Here is a 19,737-nt window from a genome sequence, read left to right as displayed (position 1 = left end):
GTGTGTGTGTATCTTAGTCCATTCTTATACATATCTATTTTTCATGCCAGGTAATCCAACTACACACAGCTAACATGAAACATTTTCCTCAACGCTTATCATATATATTCCTACCGACGATACAGACCAGTCTATCACTCCACTAGATATTACAGAGACTTCTACGAGCACGCGCGGGTCCCAGATTTAACGACCATCAGCAGCTAGAAATTACATCACATTTCCCCCAGGAAATTTATCGGAGAACGAGGAAACTGTACTGTCTGAGTCCCGAGTCATGTTCGATGGCGTAATGTCACTGCCATGAGCCAGCTCATTTTCCTTTCACCCCTCCGACTAAGTTGATGGTCGCTGGTGTCGCCAGTCACTTCAGCCAGCAGCCCCGAGCGAGACGCGTCCTTCCCCAACAGTTCCTTACTCGCGTCAGCCCCGTAAGTTCACGCACACAACAGGGATTGAAGATGTTCTAGACACAGGCTTTTGATTGATAAATCATCGTTTGCTATAAGACAATTGTGTCCTCACGCCTCACTAACATCAAAATCCCGTGGCTACGTAGAGGTTTTTAGAGGTTCCGAACTGAACACTGACATGCTGGGAGAGTGAGCGCGTGAACGCTATCATTATCGTGCGCTAAGAGCAACTATAGAAATCAGAACAGTGATATGTGTGTTTGTTTACGGTGTCGTGTGATTTGTAGATGCGTACGTTCATAAACTTAAAGTTTCTTTTGTCTGTGTGTGTTTTGGTGGGTCGTGAGGAATGTTTGTGGATCTCACTCTCTGATAAAGAGATTCGGGAAAGCCATCCGACATGATAGTATTCCTTAGGATCATTAATTGCAGAACTGACCACCTCCTTCCCTGATATCGAAGAGTCAGAGTGTTTGCAACATTCCCTCCGTCCCTTACCTGAGCGTGAGTGAAGGCTGAGATTCTCTTGCTCTGAACATGACCCATGAAACAGACCATCGTGCAGTACGACACCCTCTGACACAGCAATCACCAACCCAGCCCCACAGTCGGTGCTGATGATCAGGCGCAACATACGGGATCATGATCCTATAATGTATAGACTGTGGTGAAAGTTGTGGTGAAATATTTACTTCCATATCACATCTCTACAGATTCGATCACGCAGGACCTCTTACGTGTGCACGTACTGAGCAGGGATAGATCTTTGACGCGTGGGTCACCATATCTATTCACTCAGAGTCTTTCAGCTCTCTGAAACGAAGGTCTGAGATGCCGATGTTTTACCTTTATATCTTTAACCTTTAGCAAAGCAGAGTCAAGGGATAGCTGCACGAGGAGAGCTTTAGATGAGAGACGTGATCGATATGCAAGTGCTATTGTTTCTTTAGCTGGCCATTGTGGCACCAGTTGGCCTAGGGCAGTATCGTCGCCAGCTGTGGGTACCCTGGTAGCTGTGGCTACCGCCGCCAGCTGTGGTTACCCCGCCAGCTGTGGCATCGCTGCCAGTTTGGAAGCATTCCTATGATTCGTCTGTTCCAATACTATTCCTCGGAGTCATCTGCTGTGTTGTCACGAATCATCCGTTCTGGTAGTAATGCCAGTAGCCATGTACTGTGGAGGCGTTCTCTGTGACCATCTGCAGACCCATCTCCAAAGAACCATCTCTTGTGAGAGTATTTTCAGAAGCCATCTTGTTTATAGTAACATTTATCACATGTTTTATAACCAATATATTTTCTACCCTCAGGAGAGGGACGCCCCTCCCGCGCGATCGCTATAGTAATAGAATTACTGTTTCTCAGGACGTCTGTCTCACCTGTGAGGAGGATGGCGGTGGAGGTGGTGGTGGTGGCGGTTGTCACGCTTCTTCTCCTGCTCATGTCCTTCCTTAAGAAACCCGCTGGATTGCCTCCCGGTGAGTACGCACCTACATCCGCACCTCACAGTACCCACCCATACCAGCATCTGTGACACAAGTCTTAGTACCCACCCACACCCGCACTCCACAGTCGTCTGAAGTGATTTAAGAAAGTTTACGCATCGTCAACTTTACATGTGTAGAGAATCTAAGGTTCATTAACTAATCCATTAACACACACAGAATGTTAACTTGTGTGACGACGATGTAGAACATCAGTTTGTTGTGTTTCTGAGGTCATTAATTCCTTCTGTGAACAAAAAACTTTGTTTTCCTTCGTTACGAGCATTAGAGAAGATAAGACTAGTGTGGTTTTGCATCAGTCTAGCTCATCAAACTTGACAGTAACATCCTTCACTTAGTTATATGTACATATTTTGTGAACATGAGCCATAAGTGGTCTTTTTAAGTGATGAAGAGGATATTTGAGCCTAGTTTTACGTGCTCAGACACCACCAGGCTTGATAAGAAAGCTCGTTGATTGCAGGAACTTTATCTTGTCGTCTCACCCGCAGGTCGATGGGGTCTGCCCGGGATCGGCTACCCACCCATCAACAGAAGGCCCTTGGACGACCAGCTGGCTGAACTCCACCGCCAGCATGGTGACATCTACCTGTAAGTCGACGCTCCTGGAGGAGCTGTGAACCTCACTATGTACGATAAACACAACACCTAATTCCTCTTACGGCCTCGCCACGCACTGTCTGAAACAGACGAGTGATGGCCTCATTTGCATACAACTGTAGTCTCTATCTGTCATATGTGATTGACTGAAACCAAAGGAATGAATTCATCATACAAGGCTGACTGAAAGAGATTTTAAGGAGTCTTGTTTACAGAGTTGGGAGGCAGTGTATGCCTCTTTCAAAGCCCGTGTCTGCAGCCCAGTAGTCTGCTGCAAAAGAACCTTTGGCAATCACTAAAATCTTGGTTGATGGGTTGTAGTTTATGGACGCAGGATCACAACTGTTGAAGGCTTTAACTACACTGTTCGACTTCCGACTCGTATAACATCTTAAATGACCTGAACATAGCTGCTTTGTTCATTTTCGTAATATTATGAATGTTAAACTTTTTCTTAGAGAGTAATATTTTCCATCATTCTGCTACTCAGTAGACGTGACACGCCGCGCCATGTCATCCAACGATCCCTGAGCTATAAGCTCTTAATCCCTGTACCATATGCCCTGCTTTCATTGCGCCATCTCGTAAGATTTCAGTGATCACCAATTGCTAGATGATGTCACGTTTGGAAATGTCTTAAGCTCTACGTAGCAGGTTGTCTTGTAATTGGTTATTGCTCATCGGAGATCTCTCGAGGCTAAATCTGTTCCCCAGAGACATCAGTACAACTTATAACACAGGTTTCTTTTCTTTTTTCTTTTTGGAAACTATGTTTTCATCATTACTCACCCGTGACATACTTGACTTTCCTTTATTGACCCAGGTCGTAATCCATTTAGTCTCTATCGTTTTCTGATGTGTTTTTTTTTTTTTTTTTGCTTTCCTGTAAACAACATATCATCACTTCGTCCAGCTAAAACATACACCGCTTAAGCCATTACCACAAAACTCCATCGTATCCTCCCACTTTGATATTCACCAGATCACGTTTCTATCTTTTTTCATTCATTTTGGTCCTGTAACACATTTCACCTCCCTTTGTTCAGGCCTGAATCAGTAACTCATACGGTTATTTACCCTTACATGACTGGCCGACACGCTTTTTGTTAATTACAAAGGAAAACAGACCTTAGGTTCCTTTCGAGGATGGATTGTGATAACAGGGATCGAACGCACGATGGTCATTACGATCATAGATAAGGTCATGACGTTAAGCTAGTTATGGTAATGGTGATTCGGTTGTTACCGCAGGTGGAGGATAGGGACACAGGTAATGGTGTTCCTCCATAACTACAAGCTCACCAGGGAGGCCTTCAGCAGGCCGGAGTTCATCAACAGACCCGACTGGAGGATCTTCAAGCGTCTGGTCTATGAATGTAATGCTGGTAAGTTATGATGGTGTTGTTGTATTACTCTACTTTGCAGTGGTTTTGGGGAGTGTCATAGCTTCTCTCTATAAGATATCGAAGTTTCCCTTTATCCTATTTCTTCCCTTTGTAATATATATATATATATATATATATATATATATATATATATATATATATATATATATATATATATATATATATATATATATATATATATATATATATATATATATATATATATATATATGCAGGAGGGTGAAAGGAGGGCAAGGAATAGAGTGAATTGGAGCGATGTGGTATACCGGGGTTGACGTGCTGTCAGTGGATTGAATCAAGGCATGTGAAGCGTCTAGGGTAAACCATGGAAAGCTGTGTAGGTATGTATATTTGCGTGTGTGGACGTATGTATATACATGTGTATGGGGGTGGGTTGGGCCATTTCTTTCGTCTGTTTCCTTGCGCTACCTCGCAAACGCGGGAGACAGCGGCAAAAAAAAAAAAAAAAAAAAAAAAAAATATATATATATATATATATATATATATATATATATATATATATATATATATATATATATATATATATATATATATATATATATATATGCAATTGATTTGTTTGTATATGTGAATCTTCACGAGCTTATAATTATCTAACCATAGTTGCTTATTTGAACTATGATCATACATTTCAAATGTCTGTATGTTGCCCGCATGTGCTATATCCATTCATCCATTCCTCTTATTCTATAAAGTGACTTTTCATCCTATACTCCGATCTTCTATGCTATCATGTTATAGCCTCTGGTTGTTATATCCCCAATTGTATATGTGTGTGTGGTTGTATGCATGTTTGATATGGTTGTGCATAACACATGCGTCTCAGACACTCTCCAGCCCCACTGTACCTGCCTGCATGTGTCCTGCAGGTGTGGTGGGTAGTGAGGGTCAGGTGTGGCAAAATAACCGACGCTTCACCATACGTCAGCTGCGGGACCTGGGTATGGGTAAGTCCAGGATGGTGTCAGTTGTGCAGCAGGAGGCCCGCTTCCTGGTGGAGGCGCTACAGAAGCAGACTGGTAGACCAGCGCCCGTCCCACACGCCCTCACAGTCTCCACCGTCAACGTCCTCTGGCAGATGGTAGCGAGTACGTATGTCGTCATCACTTGTTTAGATCCGTAGATACACTGTCCTCCTGGCTATGGCTAGTCAGACGAGAGGAAATGCTTGTTGGGCAATGACCCAGTGCCAAGAATGATGGTCAAGTGGCTGTACAGGTCAGCGTACAGATGTGATAGGTGTAGACGTGTCAAAGAGACCAAAATGAAGATGTAGAAATGAGAAAATTAAAGGAAAACCTTCAAGAACCTAAGCTTAGGCAGAATTTTGGTATTTGGACGATAAACTTTATTAGATTCTTCAAAAGTTTAGTAATACATGTACAAATGAGAGAGTTTATCTGTGAGCATGGTAAGAAAGCGAGGAGAAAGGGAGAGTGAATGCTTTCGTCACGTTCTCATTTTATGATCCCTTCATAGATTATACTTAACATTTAGACTATAGAAGTATACTTTCAAGGAGATCTTTAAGTACACCTTTGTTTGATTAGGCTCAGCTAGCAGAACAAACCTGCAGCATAACTCCGTCTTGGTAAACTAACTCAGCAACTGATCTTCCTGGCGAGCAAAGGTAAGCGCTTCCACGTGGATGATCCCGTGGTGTTTGAACTAGAGAAGTTGATCGACGACACACTGGCCAACATGACTCTCATCTCCTTGCCTGACTTCCTGCCCTGGCTCTCCATGCTCCTGCCATGGGCCCTGCAAAAGCGACTCTTCAACCTCGACATTGTTGATGCCATGAGAGAAAGATTCTCCAAATTCTGTGTTGTGAGTGTCGCTTCTGTTTCTTTCGTTGAGAATATCTTCGCATGGACTTCTGTCATTATGTGTTTGTTCATATTGGAGGACTGGGTGACACACATTATCATGGCCACAGCTAAGTTTCTTTGCATATGTATCGTAAAAGTGTTAAAATAATCAAATTGTAGTCGTATTTACTTCTTCTTCCTCCTACCCTATCTTGTGCCAAGGGTTCACAACTTTGCTTCAGAAGAAATGCTTCCCCTTACACTCCTCGTAGCACTTCACTTGCCTAACTTCAAGTTCTGTTCTGATGCTCTGGATTCTCTTCCTCAAACTTTAAAGAAATGTTCCATATCAAAGGTATTCACGGCTTCTTAGGAATCTGATCACATTCATTAAGCTTCCACTTTTCTGTGTTCCTTTGTCTGCAGGTCCAGGGCTTTGCTCCTCTTCTCGAAGCACTTGCCACTTAGGCTTGGTCAGCCTTGACACCCCTCTTGCTCCATTTCATTGACCATTTCCAAGACCTGCGCCGCCACGTATCCTTTATACGTCGCTCTCTTCTTGTTCCTTCGTGAAATCCTCGTTTTCTGACGTTCCTTTTTTTCTCCTGAGACGGTTTTTTTCTTCAAATGGAAGCTCTAATGATCTCTCTTATAGTGACCGAGTAGCTCAGAAGATCTCGTCACACCGTTACGAATTTCGATTCGCATGACCGCTATCATTAAACTTTAAGCCTAGTATTATAAATGTATATTACCGCAAGCAGGTAATGTCAACATAAGAGTTATGATCACTATCTAATAGACTTTTCCTTCATTTTTTCCGTTCCTTATTCGTTGTTTGTCACTTTTCTCCTTTCATGTCCTCCAATCCTCTTTTTCTTTTTCTTTTTTTTCATGCTACCGTCTTCTTCCCTCGCCTCTAGAAACTAATCGAGGATCACTTGGCCACTCTGGATCGGGAGAGGCCCAGGGATCTGATAGACGCTTACCTCCTGAACATGAACGAAAATGACTGCAACTCTTCCGCCAGTAGTAAGTGACTGTGGGGCACATGATGTAGTGGTTGAGTGTGATGTATCGTGGCTGGCTATATCGTGAAATCTTATCTGTGGCATAGACTGCTCATAAAGGCGTGAGACATCATTTATATTGAATTCCATATATTTTAAGCATTATTATGTATCCTACCTCTTCCATCAGAGATCTGTTACGCAAATACCGTGTAGGATGTATTCTTCAAAAGACTGAAAGCACCATGTAGGACTTACTTTTTCAAAAGACTGAAATATACATTATCATTTCTCAAGATTAGATGAGAGAACTTGTTTGTTTCTGCTGTGCTTCCTCAGTGACCGACTTGTCTAAGATGATCTTCGACATGTTCACCGCCGGCAGCGAGACGACCACCAACACCCTCACTTGGCTATTTTACTTCCTGGCCACATATCCAGAAGTGCAGCGCAAGCTGCAGGCGGAGGTGGACCGGGTGCTGCCAAGGGGAACTCTGGCAACTCTCGAGGACAGACCAAGGTGCTTGTGTCCTCAAGGCTGATCCTGCAGTAGTTTGTAAAGCCTAAAGTAAATGTCCCGCTAGATTATGAGTGAATATGTTAACAGTGAAGTTTCACAGGTTATCCAAAAAGACATTTCAATAATCAGGTTATTAAACCAGCAGGCATTATCTGTATTCACAGACGTACACATGTATTATACCGATAAAATTCCAACACAGTTATCAAAACGACCTCTTAATGTGGACTTGTTATTCACGTTGAAGAACACTTGGGTAGGTAGTGATCTTGACTTGGATGATCATCATAACACTTGATGTGTATTTGGGACTAATACACAAATGAGTTCCAAGAATCTCCTCTCCAGACGTATGAAAACAATACTTGATTTTCTACTGTGTACTTTTTACATCAATGAAGGGAGAGGGAGGATGGTGATATGAGAGGACGCACCCATGGGATATTCGTGAAACCCTTGAGAATATCCTTGTTTGACATTAGGCCATAGCTAGGACGCCCTGCTGAAGGTAGTTTATGTGTATCCATGTCGGTAAAGTAACATATCTTTAGCTCGGTTTATAGATTTGTTTTTCCATTGCATCAGCTACTATTACTCCCTGTAGGTTACCATACACGGAGGCAGTGATCCACGAAGTGCACCGTAAGGCGTCCGTCACATCGATGGGCGTCCAGCATGCGGCAGTACAGGAGACCCTGCTCGGTGACTACCTCATCCCGAAGGTGAGGGGGGGCAGCAGGCGTCGTCGGCCTGACCCCACGAGTCTGGTGGAAAGAAGTTGTGCATAAGTTCATATAGACTCATTTGCATTCTTAGAAGCAATATAGCTAAGGTTGTTGATAGTTTTTTTTTTTTTCAGCCAGGGGTAGTAGTTCTGAAGAGATATTTGCTTGATGATTTACTAGTATTTTAGTTGATTTTTACAGTGGAGAGACAGACAAATATCTTACTGAATTCAATCGTTCAAGTGCGACGTCTTTAAGACCAATTAATACGTCAGGGCGCAGTCATCATCTCAGCTGTGGCATCGATGCATCACGACCCCCGTTACTGGGATCACCCCGACCAGTTCCTTCCTGACCGATGGCTCGACCACAATGGCAATTTCAACACTCAGAAGGAGGGTTTCCTCCCCTTTGGCGTCGGTAAGTTGATGCGACATACGTTTATCCGTTTATCTTCTTTATTAGTTATCGTTTATACCCATTACCTAAGATTTACAGTGTAATTCCTTGAGACATTTGTGTCAACAGGCAAGCGTCGGTGTGTGGCCGAGGCGTTGGTGAGAATGGAGCTGCTCATCTTCACGTCAGCTTTAGTGCAGACCCTACACTTCTCGCCTCCTCCCGGACGCAAGCTGGACATGCGACACGACTCACGCAACCCCTTTAGCCACCTGGCTCTCCAGCAAGACCTGCTCATCACCGTGCGGGACTGAGGGAGCGGCCTGGTGGGTTGTGGTCGAGGTTCTGAAATGGTCGTCTGTCTTCGACGATTCAGTGCTGAGGTTGTAGCATCATGTTGTCCTGACGGTAAGGGAAGTGCTGTATGGATGGCTCTCCTTGTGAGCTTCACGTTCTCACAACCTCCGTCATCAAGACATGTGACTGGTTGGTCATCTGGCTATGAGTGACTCGTGTGCTACAGTTCTTTGCTCGAATCAGATATCCTTGAAGAAGAAGAAAAGAAAAAAAAAGAGTTTCTCAGTTTAGTTACGTACGGGCACTACTGTATCTTATGACGGTCACGTCGGAACTGAATCAAAATGGAGGAAAAAAAAAAAAAAGGAAAATCGATGAATGTCGCTACAGTAAAACTAGAAAAGGAAACTATATTTCATGCTACAGTTACTAACGGCTATACGGCGAATTCGTGACGAACAAGTTATCTCTACATCTGTCAACATTGCCACAAGTATCGCAGGAGAAATGTCTAACTGACTGTGTCCTCCACTTGTGATAATGTTTACTATCTGGAACGTCACCACAAGACAGGATGATCATCACGCTAGATCGGTGTTTAGATCATTCATATTTCTACTGTGTTTTGAGGTCTGCCTCGGCATGGCTCTCAGCAAGTCTTTATCTTTCACCCCATTATCAAATCGATGGCAAAACGCAAGTGAAATTGAGGCACTTAGTATCTACTAGATCAATAGACTTCTTTTTTTAAAAACTGATACATCACTTACACTAATATAAGACTATGTTATGCGGCCTTACTTAGAGAGGTGCTATCAACGTGGCCTTGGATAAGGTACAGAGACGCGAGAAACAGTATCCACTTTCGGAGCAGAAGGTGCGTCACGCACTCACGAGTAACTGTATAGATTCTCTGCACTTCCCTCTGTTCCATCAGCCACGATCTGTGATATGATGGTCTCACCCAACCCACTGAATGTGATATGATGAACAGGTTTGAAAACCTGTAGTACAAACATGGGTCTTCCCCTTTGGTCGATGGATATAACGCCATCTTTAGACAGCTGTACAACATGAATATATGATGCAGACGAATTAAGTGATAAGTTATATATATATATATATATATATATATATATATATATATATATATATATATATATATATATATATATATATATATATATATATATATATATATATATATATCCCTGGGGATAGGGGATTAAGAATACTTCCCACGTATTCCCTGCGTGTCGTAGAAGGCGACTAAAAGGGGAGGGAGCGGGGGGCTGGAAATCCTCCCCTCTCGGTTTTTTTTTTTTATTTTTCCAAAAGAAGGAACAGAGAATTGGGCCAGGTGAGGGTATTCCCTCAAAGGCCCAGTCCTCTGTTCTGAACGCTACCTCGCTAATGCGGGAAATGGCGAATAGTTTGAAAGAAAGAAAGATATATATATATATATATATATATATATATATATATATATATATATATATATATATATATATATATATATATATATATATATATATATACTAAGGGTTTGATGAAATTCTGTAACTCTGATTTATGCTTTATTTTGGATCCTAACACAACATAGGTCACCATAATGGCCAACTCTAACACTATACATATACAATAAACAATTAATCTAGTGTTTAGTGGTAGTAATAGACTTTGCCTTGAATGTTCACACCAGAGTATTGTACAGTGAATAGAAGAATATTCCAATTGCTATTACAAGTGAATGAATGTTTAAGTGCCACAATGAAACCTACACATTGTCTTTCATACTTCATCCTGGTCAAATAAACTTTTTCATAAGTTTGGGATACTTCTGACGTCATAAGCTACTCATCCCATTCCACAATGGATGTACACATCCCATGACGTTAAACACATAGATACATTAAATCATGTTTAGCCTCCCTTACAATTCTCTATCCTTCATTTTCTCTGAGAGTCGTACTCTTATTTTATGACGGGGGACTTAACTATAGCCGGAGAGGGCCCAGCAAGTCGAAGGGATTCTAAACAAGTGTTTGACGTAGAATACATAGAGAAAGATTCCCTTCCAGAACTGCTACTAGCCCTTCAGGCACCCATATGACGTAGATATTGGGAGTATAGTGAGTGCCAGGTAGGAAAATAAAGAGGCAATGGGAGTAGGTACTGTAAGGTGCTGGAAGTACGTAAAAGCCATGCCAATGTCAGTAGGTCCGATTGCAAGATTAAAGAGCCCAGATGAGATATAGAAGGTGGCAATTTAAAGTGGCACATGATATGAACTGTACTACAGGTCTGTAGGACGTCTTAGAATATTCCATCTGAACATGCTCTTCATTATGAGTCTAAAGGAAAGAATACTTGAGGCTTAACATCAGTTCCAGAGCCACTGGATGACCAAAACACATGAGCTAGGATAAGATAAATCTTTTTTATAATGATTCAATTTTCATCGTCAGGAATTCAGATTCGATCCATGCTCAGTTCACGTATCAATCATGCAAGACTCGGTAATGCAGTAACCATCCTTTGCAAACTATTCCTGCATTAGCCATTGATTAATCCGGTCCATAAGATCCTCGAACCATCTTCCACAGACTCTAAAGACAACAATAAAGATGTGAAGCCAAAGGACGGTAGTGAATGGAGAGGGAATCCGGTGGTCTAGAAGGCTTTTAGGAATGGTATTACGTTGGCAAGTTTTCAGAAGTTTGGGATTTTATTGTACAGGTAGAAGTGGTAGAAGATATCTGCAATGGCTTGGACTGCAATGGCCAAAAGGTTTTGTGTGGAAATTTGAAACCCTCTCAGGACCTGTTGGAGGAGGTTTCTCTTAGGTTTTGATTGCACTGCGCTTCTTAGTGAGAGTGAAGGGTAGTATATATGAAAACTAAAAGAAATATTCCTTAAGTGACGTAAGGTAACTGTAAGGGTCACAAGAACAATATATAGCGAAAAAATAACCAAGGATTTTCCAGCTTCACATATGGAAGAACACAGAAGTTAATGCTAACGTAAATAGGAAGGCGAGCGAATAAATAATCTTTTTCTTGCTAACGTATACGCTCTGGCAAACTGCTCACTACCTAACCCGTGTTAAGTGTGGAATGATACAATGTAAAATGCAAATACTACAAATAGAACAGAAACACCTGTAGCCATATGTGTACTTTGACTCAAAAGTTCTAAACTCAGAAATACAATGTACACACATTTCACAAGACAACTGTCGTCTACATTTAAGATACACAGTGAGTGTTCGTGAGCACCAATATTATAAAGAATTCCCTTGAGACAGCACTGCTGAAGATATGAGTATCATCACACCATAGTACTGTCACATGAGTGTCATCACAACACTGTATGATTCTTATTACGTGTCGAAAACGACAACAGTGGTCCAGGTCTTCCTCAAGTTGGTAAGGCATGTGAGGTGTGGCACGAGACTAAGGCGAGATTCTCCTGTAGCAGGGTTGTGGGGATGGTAAGATCTAGGTGGCTAGTGAGAAAAGCTGTCTTCCAGCAGGCGCGACTACTGACGGTGGAGAAGAACAGGGCAGGAGCGAGCCAGGATCTCCCCCAGCAAGCTGAAGAAGGCAATGATGTAGCCCAGCAGCAGCAGGTAAAATGCTCCCTGTAGATGATCCAGTCCCAGTACCACTTGATGGCCTTCATCCTGTACATGATGTGTGTGTGTGTGTGTGTGTGTGTGTGTGTGTGTGTGTGTGTGTGTGTGTGTGTGTGTGTGTGTGTGTGTGTGTGTGCGTGAGAGAGATAGAGACGTTATATTATCAAGTGATTGTATATCATTAGTCAGAAAATCCACATTAAGGATACGCTGAGAATGGAGTCACCTGATTTACTTACGTAAATGAAAAGATAATAATCTCTTTACAAATATGGCCGTACTGATAAACAACACTATTGCTTACAATGATCAGTTGAAGATATCATATCAGGGGCAAAGTACAGCGATCACAACTTTCTTATATTATCTACGTGCTAACGCTGAGTACCTCACCTCGGATGAGATGGTCTTGCCTGCTCCACTCCTCTCTGCACTGATGGCCTTTATCCTCAGGAGGTCATCCTGCCAACGTGTGATCAGTCCCGACTCTATCATTTCCTGTTTCAACCTTCTGATTTGGTGCATGAAAGGTGCGCCTCGTCTGGGGAGTACATCATAGGATGTGGTATGAATCTGAGAACTAAGGACGAGGAATGTAAGTTCAGGAAATAGTCGTCCTTGTAGTGGAATGCTGGAGTGATCATCATTACTGTATTATGCTACACGACCATGCATTGAATCGTGGCTGAGAACTGAACTTGGAATTAAGACCTAACCAAGGTGTGATGCGCACGTATCCACAGACACTGCTGAGGTTAGAGGTATAATTCCTCTTCTCCCTCACAAAGTGGTAATAGATATTCCTAAGTATTCATAATCCTCTTCGACTCGTGAACATTGTGAAAAAATATATCGGCGTTCACCACATTCACTCAGAGCACGCTCAGTATGATCACATCTCTTCCTGTTCCTTCAACCATTCGGCTAATGACTTCCTCACCTTGATTTACCTTTCTCACATCTCTGAGATTTATGTTAAAACCATACTGCACTATCCTACATAGCATCTTTACTCGTTAGTCTGCTATCACGATAATGTTGTCATTAATAGCTAAGTTTCTTTAGGGACACTAAGGATTCACATCCAAAGAACGTCAAGTAATTATTACCTCCTGTAACCTTATGTACACCCCACACTTCATCCTATTTACTAAGACCTCTAACAACAGCCATGAATCGTGCTCCTTGCACAAGTTATCTTTCATTCCTTTTTTTTTCTCTCATAACTTCAGTTTTCTTATAACTTCAGCATGATTGAACAAACTAACACGACGCTAGAACTACCTTCTTTTATAAGAGTGAGAACTTTATTTATTCCTCCCCAGGGTTCTTCACTTTCCATATCATTCGTGCGTACTGATCAACAAGGTTTAATTTCCTCTCATAGAGGAAACATCACCACAATCTTTCATCTTTAGGTTCGGGCTGGCCCAAAGCAAACTTACCTCACCCCCCATGAATGACCTCCCATAATGGAGTACTGGGCGGTACCCAGTTGGAGCGGAATGGCGCCCCCGTCCATATCGTTGTACAAGTTTCCGATCAGCTTCAGGAAGCGTGTTTTGTGGCAGATGTACGAGTAGCCGCCAGCGAGTGCCCGCTTCATCCCAATCTCCGGTTCGGTAGTCTGAAATCAGGCAATCACATGAGTCTTAATTCAGCTGTAGGAAGTTCCCAGTACATGAATCAGCATTCATTCCCTGTTACTGGAGAGCAAGGAATGCGTGGACTGGACGGAGTAGATGACCTACTCACTGTAAGATCTCTTAAGTCAAATGAATTCGAAATCTGTTGAATATCGGTACAATTTACTGACCTGCATCTGTCTGTATATTTCTTGGATAACGGGATCAGAGCTCTGGTTGAAATATATAAAAGTTGTTCCCTTTAACTCATTAGAACCCCAAGACCAGCCATCTCGACCAAGAAGATCTTCGAAGGAGTTAATGGGTAGAAAGTTGTTCTGGACTGCGAGGTGTGCAATGAGGGAGGAGCGATAGGCTGTTCCGATGACCATACATGACAGGAACCAAAACCCAACCAACATCTGCAGAATACAGGAAAATTAACTGGGAAAATCACAAAGGCTTGTCCCGTGTTCGAACGTCAGTGTTGTATATCATCGTCAGAAAAAGTTCACTTTATTCAAAGTTCCTTTAAGATCACTTAGTGAAAGAACACCTTTCAGTACATATGTTAATAGAATGAAAATGAACAAGCTGCCGGTGAAGACGTCAGCAATAGCTTGTATGATGATGATATCGTTGATCAGATGAGCTGTGATATTACGCACCAGCAGTGTGCAGTGACGGACGAAGAACAGTGATGAAAGAGAGAATGACAGGGTAGTCGCATATCAACAGACTCAGTGTGGAGGCAGGGATGGAATTAGCAGATGATGATGTCATCACGTTCTTGGAACAGAAATTTCATCACCCAACGGGAGACAATGAGGGTAAACGTACGTGATTCAAGAACAGTTGATGAGAGAAAGATTCAAAATTTGAGGCAAAGCAAACTCAAAAACCAATTTACGAAGGCCTCGATGTTTTTGTACTCGACTAGGTATGACCTTATCTGCACCAGCTCGTGCGACACATGGGATGCAAGACCTGCACCTGGACTCTTCTGACACATCAGCATCGTTACAAAAGGATAGCACGCAAGTGTACTCATCCTCAACTGCGCCAAAGGATAGAACAGAGAAGGGAAAACCAAGGGAGGATTTTCCCTCTAAGGCTCAGGCCTCTGTTCTTGACGCTACCTCGGCACCTCAACTTCGACATTTTTTTTTTTGTTACTTCCATCGTCTACATTGTGATATTTTGGGATAGGAGACAAAAAAAAAAAGTACTTTTGGTAAGATCAAAATGTAGATATACAATGTTTAAGACGTACTTGAATTTGTACACTGGGAAGATATCACAACTCCACAGGTTGTTATAGATTCATTGATCTGAAAGCAAGTTTTTTTCTTTCCACAATATGAGACCAATAATCCGGCAAATTCCGTAGTGCATTAACCGTTGCCGGATTTGAGATAAGAGTGCAGCTTAATATAACCATACCTGATACTAGTCTCCTTTTCATCAAGTATGAACGGCTCTTTCAGATAAATTTCAGAAGTAGATAACAGATGTATAGTGATGCAATTTACAACACGATAGACAAAGGTTGACAATGTTCTTACCCTGCCGGAGACATTAGCAGGAGGGTGTGTGGGCGGGTCATCCAGCAACACACCCCAGCTGTAGAAGATGGTGGAGGCCAGCCTTGGGTTACGCTCACCCGACAACGATGACCACACCCTCTGTAGCAACCACAACACGACGCCAAAGACAAATGTGCATATGGCCATCACCACCCAGAGTTCTCCTGGGGAAAAATGATCAATAAGTGTCCTCTGACGCGTGTGTCACTAAACCAATTCTGTATTCCTAATCCCTAAAGTGTATTACGTCCATGTTCAATGTATGTCTTTATACAAAACTTAGTATCTGTGGCAAGCCAAAATCTATTTCACGTTATCTCGTGAAAAGATAACCCAATATGTATTTTCAACGTTGAAAGTCAATGATTATTTTCTGAAAATATGAAACTATTCACCGACAACATTGTATGTTTCTTATAATACCATAATGCAATTATGTATATCAGTATTTTGTATTGTGACAAGCAGACGGTACGTACAAAGGGAGCATTCTTTATCAAGATTCCTAGAAATGTATTCATTCAGAAGAACCATCATAAGATTCGAAAATCTTATGGCAAAGCAGACTCAAGCTTCTTCTAGTACTGACTTTGCCATAATGCACGGTGATATGCTTGTGCTAACTTCTTCATCGAGAATTATCTGGAGTCATTGCCACTAGGTTATGGTCAGAATGATGTTTTGATAATAAGACCAATCTTTATGCTGTAGTTCTTTTGCCTTTTAGTTTTTTGTTTTTTTCTTCTAATGTTCACTTTGATTTACCGACTTCTGTACAAGAACACTTCCTGCAAAATATTGTGATTCAAACAAAGATCAGCAATTATACACACTGAATATTCTTGATACTGTTGAAAATACACCGACAATATGGTCTATGACTTGTTTCTCTGTAATCTCTAACTTTTCAAGCCTTCTCTTTTACTAAGACAGTGGTGTTTTCGGGATAAACAATCAAGAATATAATAAAACTAGATAAACCGCTATCATTTCACTTGATAGCAATTACAATATCTACACATTCTAGAGAAAACCATCGTTTTTCTAACCTTAACCTTTACTGAAAATATGGACCATTTTAACAAAACCGTCACGCCACGTAACTTGTAAATGGCCTGATAAGGGCCAGATGTCTTGGTAGAATACCAGGTTTTCGAGACACAATGACCATTGGATCATGAGTGTATACCCTGGTGAAGGATATGACCTCCAGACGTGATGCTGTCTGCGTCAGGTCTAGGCTAAGGTCCGCCTGCTGGTGCTGGAGGGTTCCGACGATGCCCGTCCAGCTGCCGTTGGTCAATGGTACACCCCACTTGCCATCCAGTGGCTCCCGGATCTCGTACCTGAAGTTAACAAATAGTAATCAATAAATACTACTTCACTTTGTTAATTCTTTCTTTCTTACATGTATGAATTTGAATCAAGGTAATTATGAAGTGTAATTTATTGCTAGAAATTGAGAACGTACACACATCTGGAAACACACTCCCTAGACAAACACGAGTCACACTCTCCCTCTCATGTCTTAACCATCATCCATCACTAGAGCACTACAAACACCGTTGTAACATATCCCAAGAACTTGCATACCCACGTTGCAACTACCATAAAAACATCAAGTATCTATAAGTCAATTGCTCTGCATCCTCTGTACACAGACACGCACACACACAACATCGCAACACTTATTGACTCATAAGGGGACTCATAAGGATAGAAGGATTGAACTAAAGATTTACGTGTCTAGTGTGTAACTCTCTAGAACCTGCGTAAAGGTGAATGAAAAAGAAATCCAATGATCGCAACCTAAATCAATTCTTTCCTCACATAAGTTCAAGAAACATGGCTCATATCCTATTCTAGAGTATAGGTTTTCATTTGATGTTTTTGTTTAACAGTAATAGTGAGATTTATATACTAGATGTATAGAAAACGTGGTCCATTGGATAAGTGAGCAATTCATCCAAACTGAAATGAGACAGTCGACTCGACCTTCACATACGTGAGGTTGAGCTGAGCAGCGATGGTGTCCATCATGTGGATGTTTAGGGAGTCCCGTGGCGATACGGGGCCGTCAGGGTCCTCGCTGTTCTTCTCATAGGCGATGTATGGGAAGTACGGTAGCGCTACTATCTTGAGAGTGTGCCCCATGAAGTTCTCAAGTCTCTCTGGAATAAGTGGAGATAAAATTAGAAGCAAATCCACCTTACCTTACACTGTATTCAGCCTGCTGCAGCAGTTGGCCTTGCATGCAAATCACGCATTATTTGCACCGGTGTCTGGATGATTTTCCACAAGAGAAACGTGCAATGTTTTGATACAAATTCATCCTTTATCTCTTATCTAAATCTTAGTTATCCCATATCACACTTACTGGTCCAAATTATGCATGTATCACATTTCTTTTCATTTCCATGATCTTACTTATTTTGGATCTTTTTTATGTATATCTAAAGGTTACCACAATCTTTTTGTAGAAACGCCTTTAACGTTTATGTCATATATACTTCAGTGAGAAACTACCTATATATACACATTTGATTTACGTGTTAATGAATGTAAATTGGTGTAAAATAACATCTGTTAAAAGAACCATATAAGGAAAACTCTATATCCCCAAATCATCATTCGATTTTTCAGCTATCTTCTAACACTATGATTTTCGATTATTTTTGCAACTTTTTGACGAGGAAGAGTCAACCTTTACTTTTATATTCAATCTTCATTTTCTCAGACATGAATGCCTGTGTGCTGACCCCCGTGTGGCTGAGGTGGTCATACGCCCTTCACAGGGTTCGAATCCGGCCCCCGGTGTATATATACATAACTGTAAAAAGCTTTTGAATTCTGACCATCAAACCTCCTGTATTTTCCTTATCTCAATATCATTCGTTGATAACGTACTGAGCAACGTCCCTTACAAAAGCGTGAAACACAGGGAAAGATCACGTTTCCCCTGGAGTGTATAGCTTTTGGTTGGATATGATCAGTGGGAAAACATCAGAATAAGGGACGCACTACATGAGAGGCTTTGAAACAAGTGAGGTAAAGGTGCCGCCGAGACCTGATGTGTGTTGTTTACAAGATGCTCGGAGAGAATTCAATATCTTATTAGAAAGTTACAAATACATTTAGTTTTGCTTTATCCCATGCGATCCAGACAGATGAATCTCATTTATCTTAATACCATTATTAGAACATTTGTTCATAACTGAAACTATAATATTTCCTTATATGAGCTGGTATTTTGAACTAAAAGGGAAATTTCAAAAAACAATATAAATACATTTGATTGGATTCAGATCGTAACTTTCACGAGAGATGTAAGACGTGTGAGGAGAGCACATCCTGGGGCCAGATGTTGGAACATGTCATTACTACAATAAAGACACTGTAAGTCAACATTTCCCTCCAGGTGACGTACCAGGGAAGAGGTTGTGTTCCAACGGGACGCGAGAGGACAGGTTCCACTGTTGGACACTGTGGACGCCCATCTCTCCTCTGTTGCAGTACAGACATCGACGGTAGATCTCCACACGAGCACTTCCTTCTGATAAATGTACCTATATTTCATATCAACATTATGAAGTCATAGTAAATGCAAATCATCTAAGAAAAACTTAATACTAATGTACTAAACATGCACATGTGGTATTTCTACCCTTCCCTTTCTTATCATCTTCCACAATAAAGACAAATGAATATAAACATGAGGATCAGCCCACTCGATAATGACGACTAAATCCAAAATATTTTCCTCGTGTTGCAAGGTACTCTGGCTGGAGAGAGTGGAATTAACACATTACGTTCCATCTGTTTCATGATCAGATATCATCAGGAAGAGTGTGACGACACCATCATCACTGCAGTGTGAGTGGAGATACCTGCCTCTCGTAGGCCAGTCTACCTGCACGAACAAGTGGGTGGAGTGACATGGACTTGGAGCTGCCTGTAGCCATACCCTGAGCTACCCAGTGTGGCACTCTTGGTGCTGCCTCTAGCCACACCCTGAGCTGCCCAGTGTGGCATTCTTGGTGCTGCCTGTAGCCACACCCTGAGCTGCCCTGTGTGGCTATTGGCCATCACTCCGAGACAGGGTGTGGTTTACACGTTAAGCCTCCCAACTCCGGGACACACAGTGGATGTCTGCAGGAAGACCTTCCTGCGGGTACCTGTAGCC

At 41.9% G+C, this 19,737-nt stretch overlaps 2 protein-coding genes across 2 annotated transcripts; one reads left to right on the top strand and one right to left on the bottom strand.

The window, feature by feature from the left end:
• The first annotated feature begins 329 nt into the window (after window positions 1-329).
• Window positions 330-9,833, top strand: LOC139764138 (cytochrome P450 2L1-like). Its single transcript, XM_071690676.1, has 11 exons — window positions 330-431; window positions 1,778-1,890; window positions 2,409-2,508; window positions 3,769-3,902; window positions 4,814-5,032; window positions 5,575-5,774; window positions 6,679-6,787; window positions 7,105-7,285; window positions 7,890-8,007; window positions 8,286-8,430; window positions 8,539-9,833. Exons 2-11 carry the CDS (start codon window positions 1,803-1,805, stop codon window positions 8,721-8,723), a joined length of 1,479 nt encoding a protein of 492 aa, XP_071546777.1. The 5' UTR covers window positions 330-431; window positions 1,778-1,802; the 3' UTR covers window positions 8,724-9,833.
• A 347-nt stretch (window positions 9,834-10,180) lies between these two features.
• Window positions 10,181-19,640, bottom strand: LOC139763988 (glutamate receptor ionotropic, kainate 4-like). The gene is made up of 9 exons (XM_071690461.1): window positions 19,491-19,640; window positions 18,982-19,120; window positions 17,560-17,767; window positions 16,659-16,900; window positions 15,534-15,718; window positions 14,160-14,390; window positions 13,789-13,970; window positions 12,737-12,884; window positions 10,181-12,391 (listed from the first exon to the last, which is right to left on the bottom strand). The coding sequence occupies exons 1-9, from the start codon at window positions 19,638-19,640 to the stop codon at window positions 12,248-12,250; spliced, it is 1,629 nt and encodes a 542-aa protein (XP_071546562.1). The 3' UTR covers window positions 10,181-12,247.
• Between the last annotated feature and the right edge of the window lie 97 nt (window positions 19,641-19,737).

This window comes from Panulirus ornatus, chromosome 48 (genome assembly GCF_036320965.1).
Source record: "Panulirus ornatus isolate Po-2019 chromosome 48, ASM3632096v1, whole genome shotgun sequence".
NCBI lineage: Eukaryota > Metazoa > Arthropoda > Malacostraca > Decapoda > Palinuridae > Panulirus > Panulirus ornatus.
The sequence above is the reverse complement of the archived record's forward strand: the minus strand, read 5'-3'. Positions and strand labels throughout refer to the sequence as shown.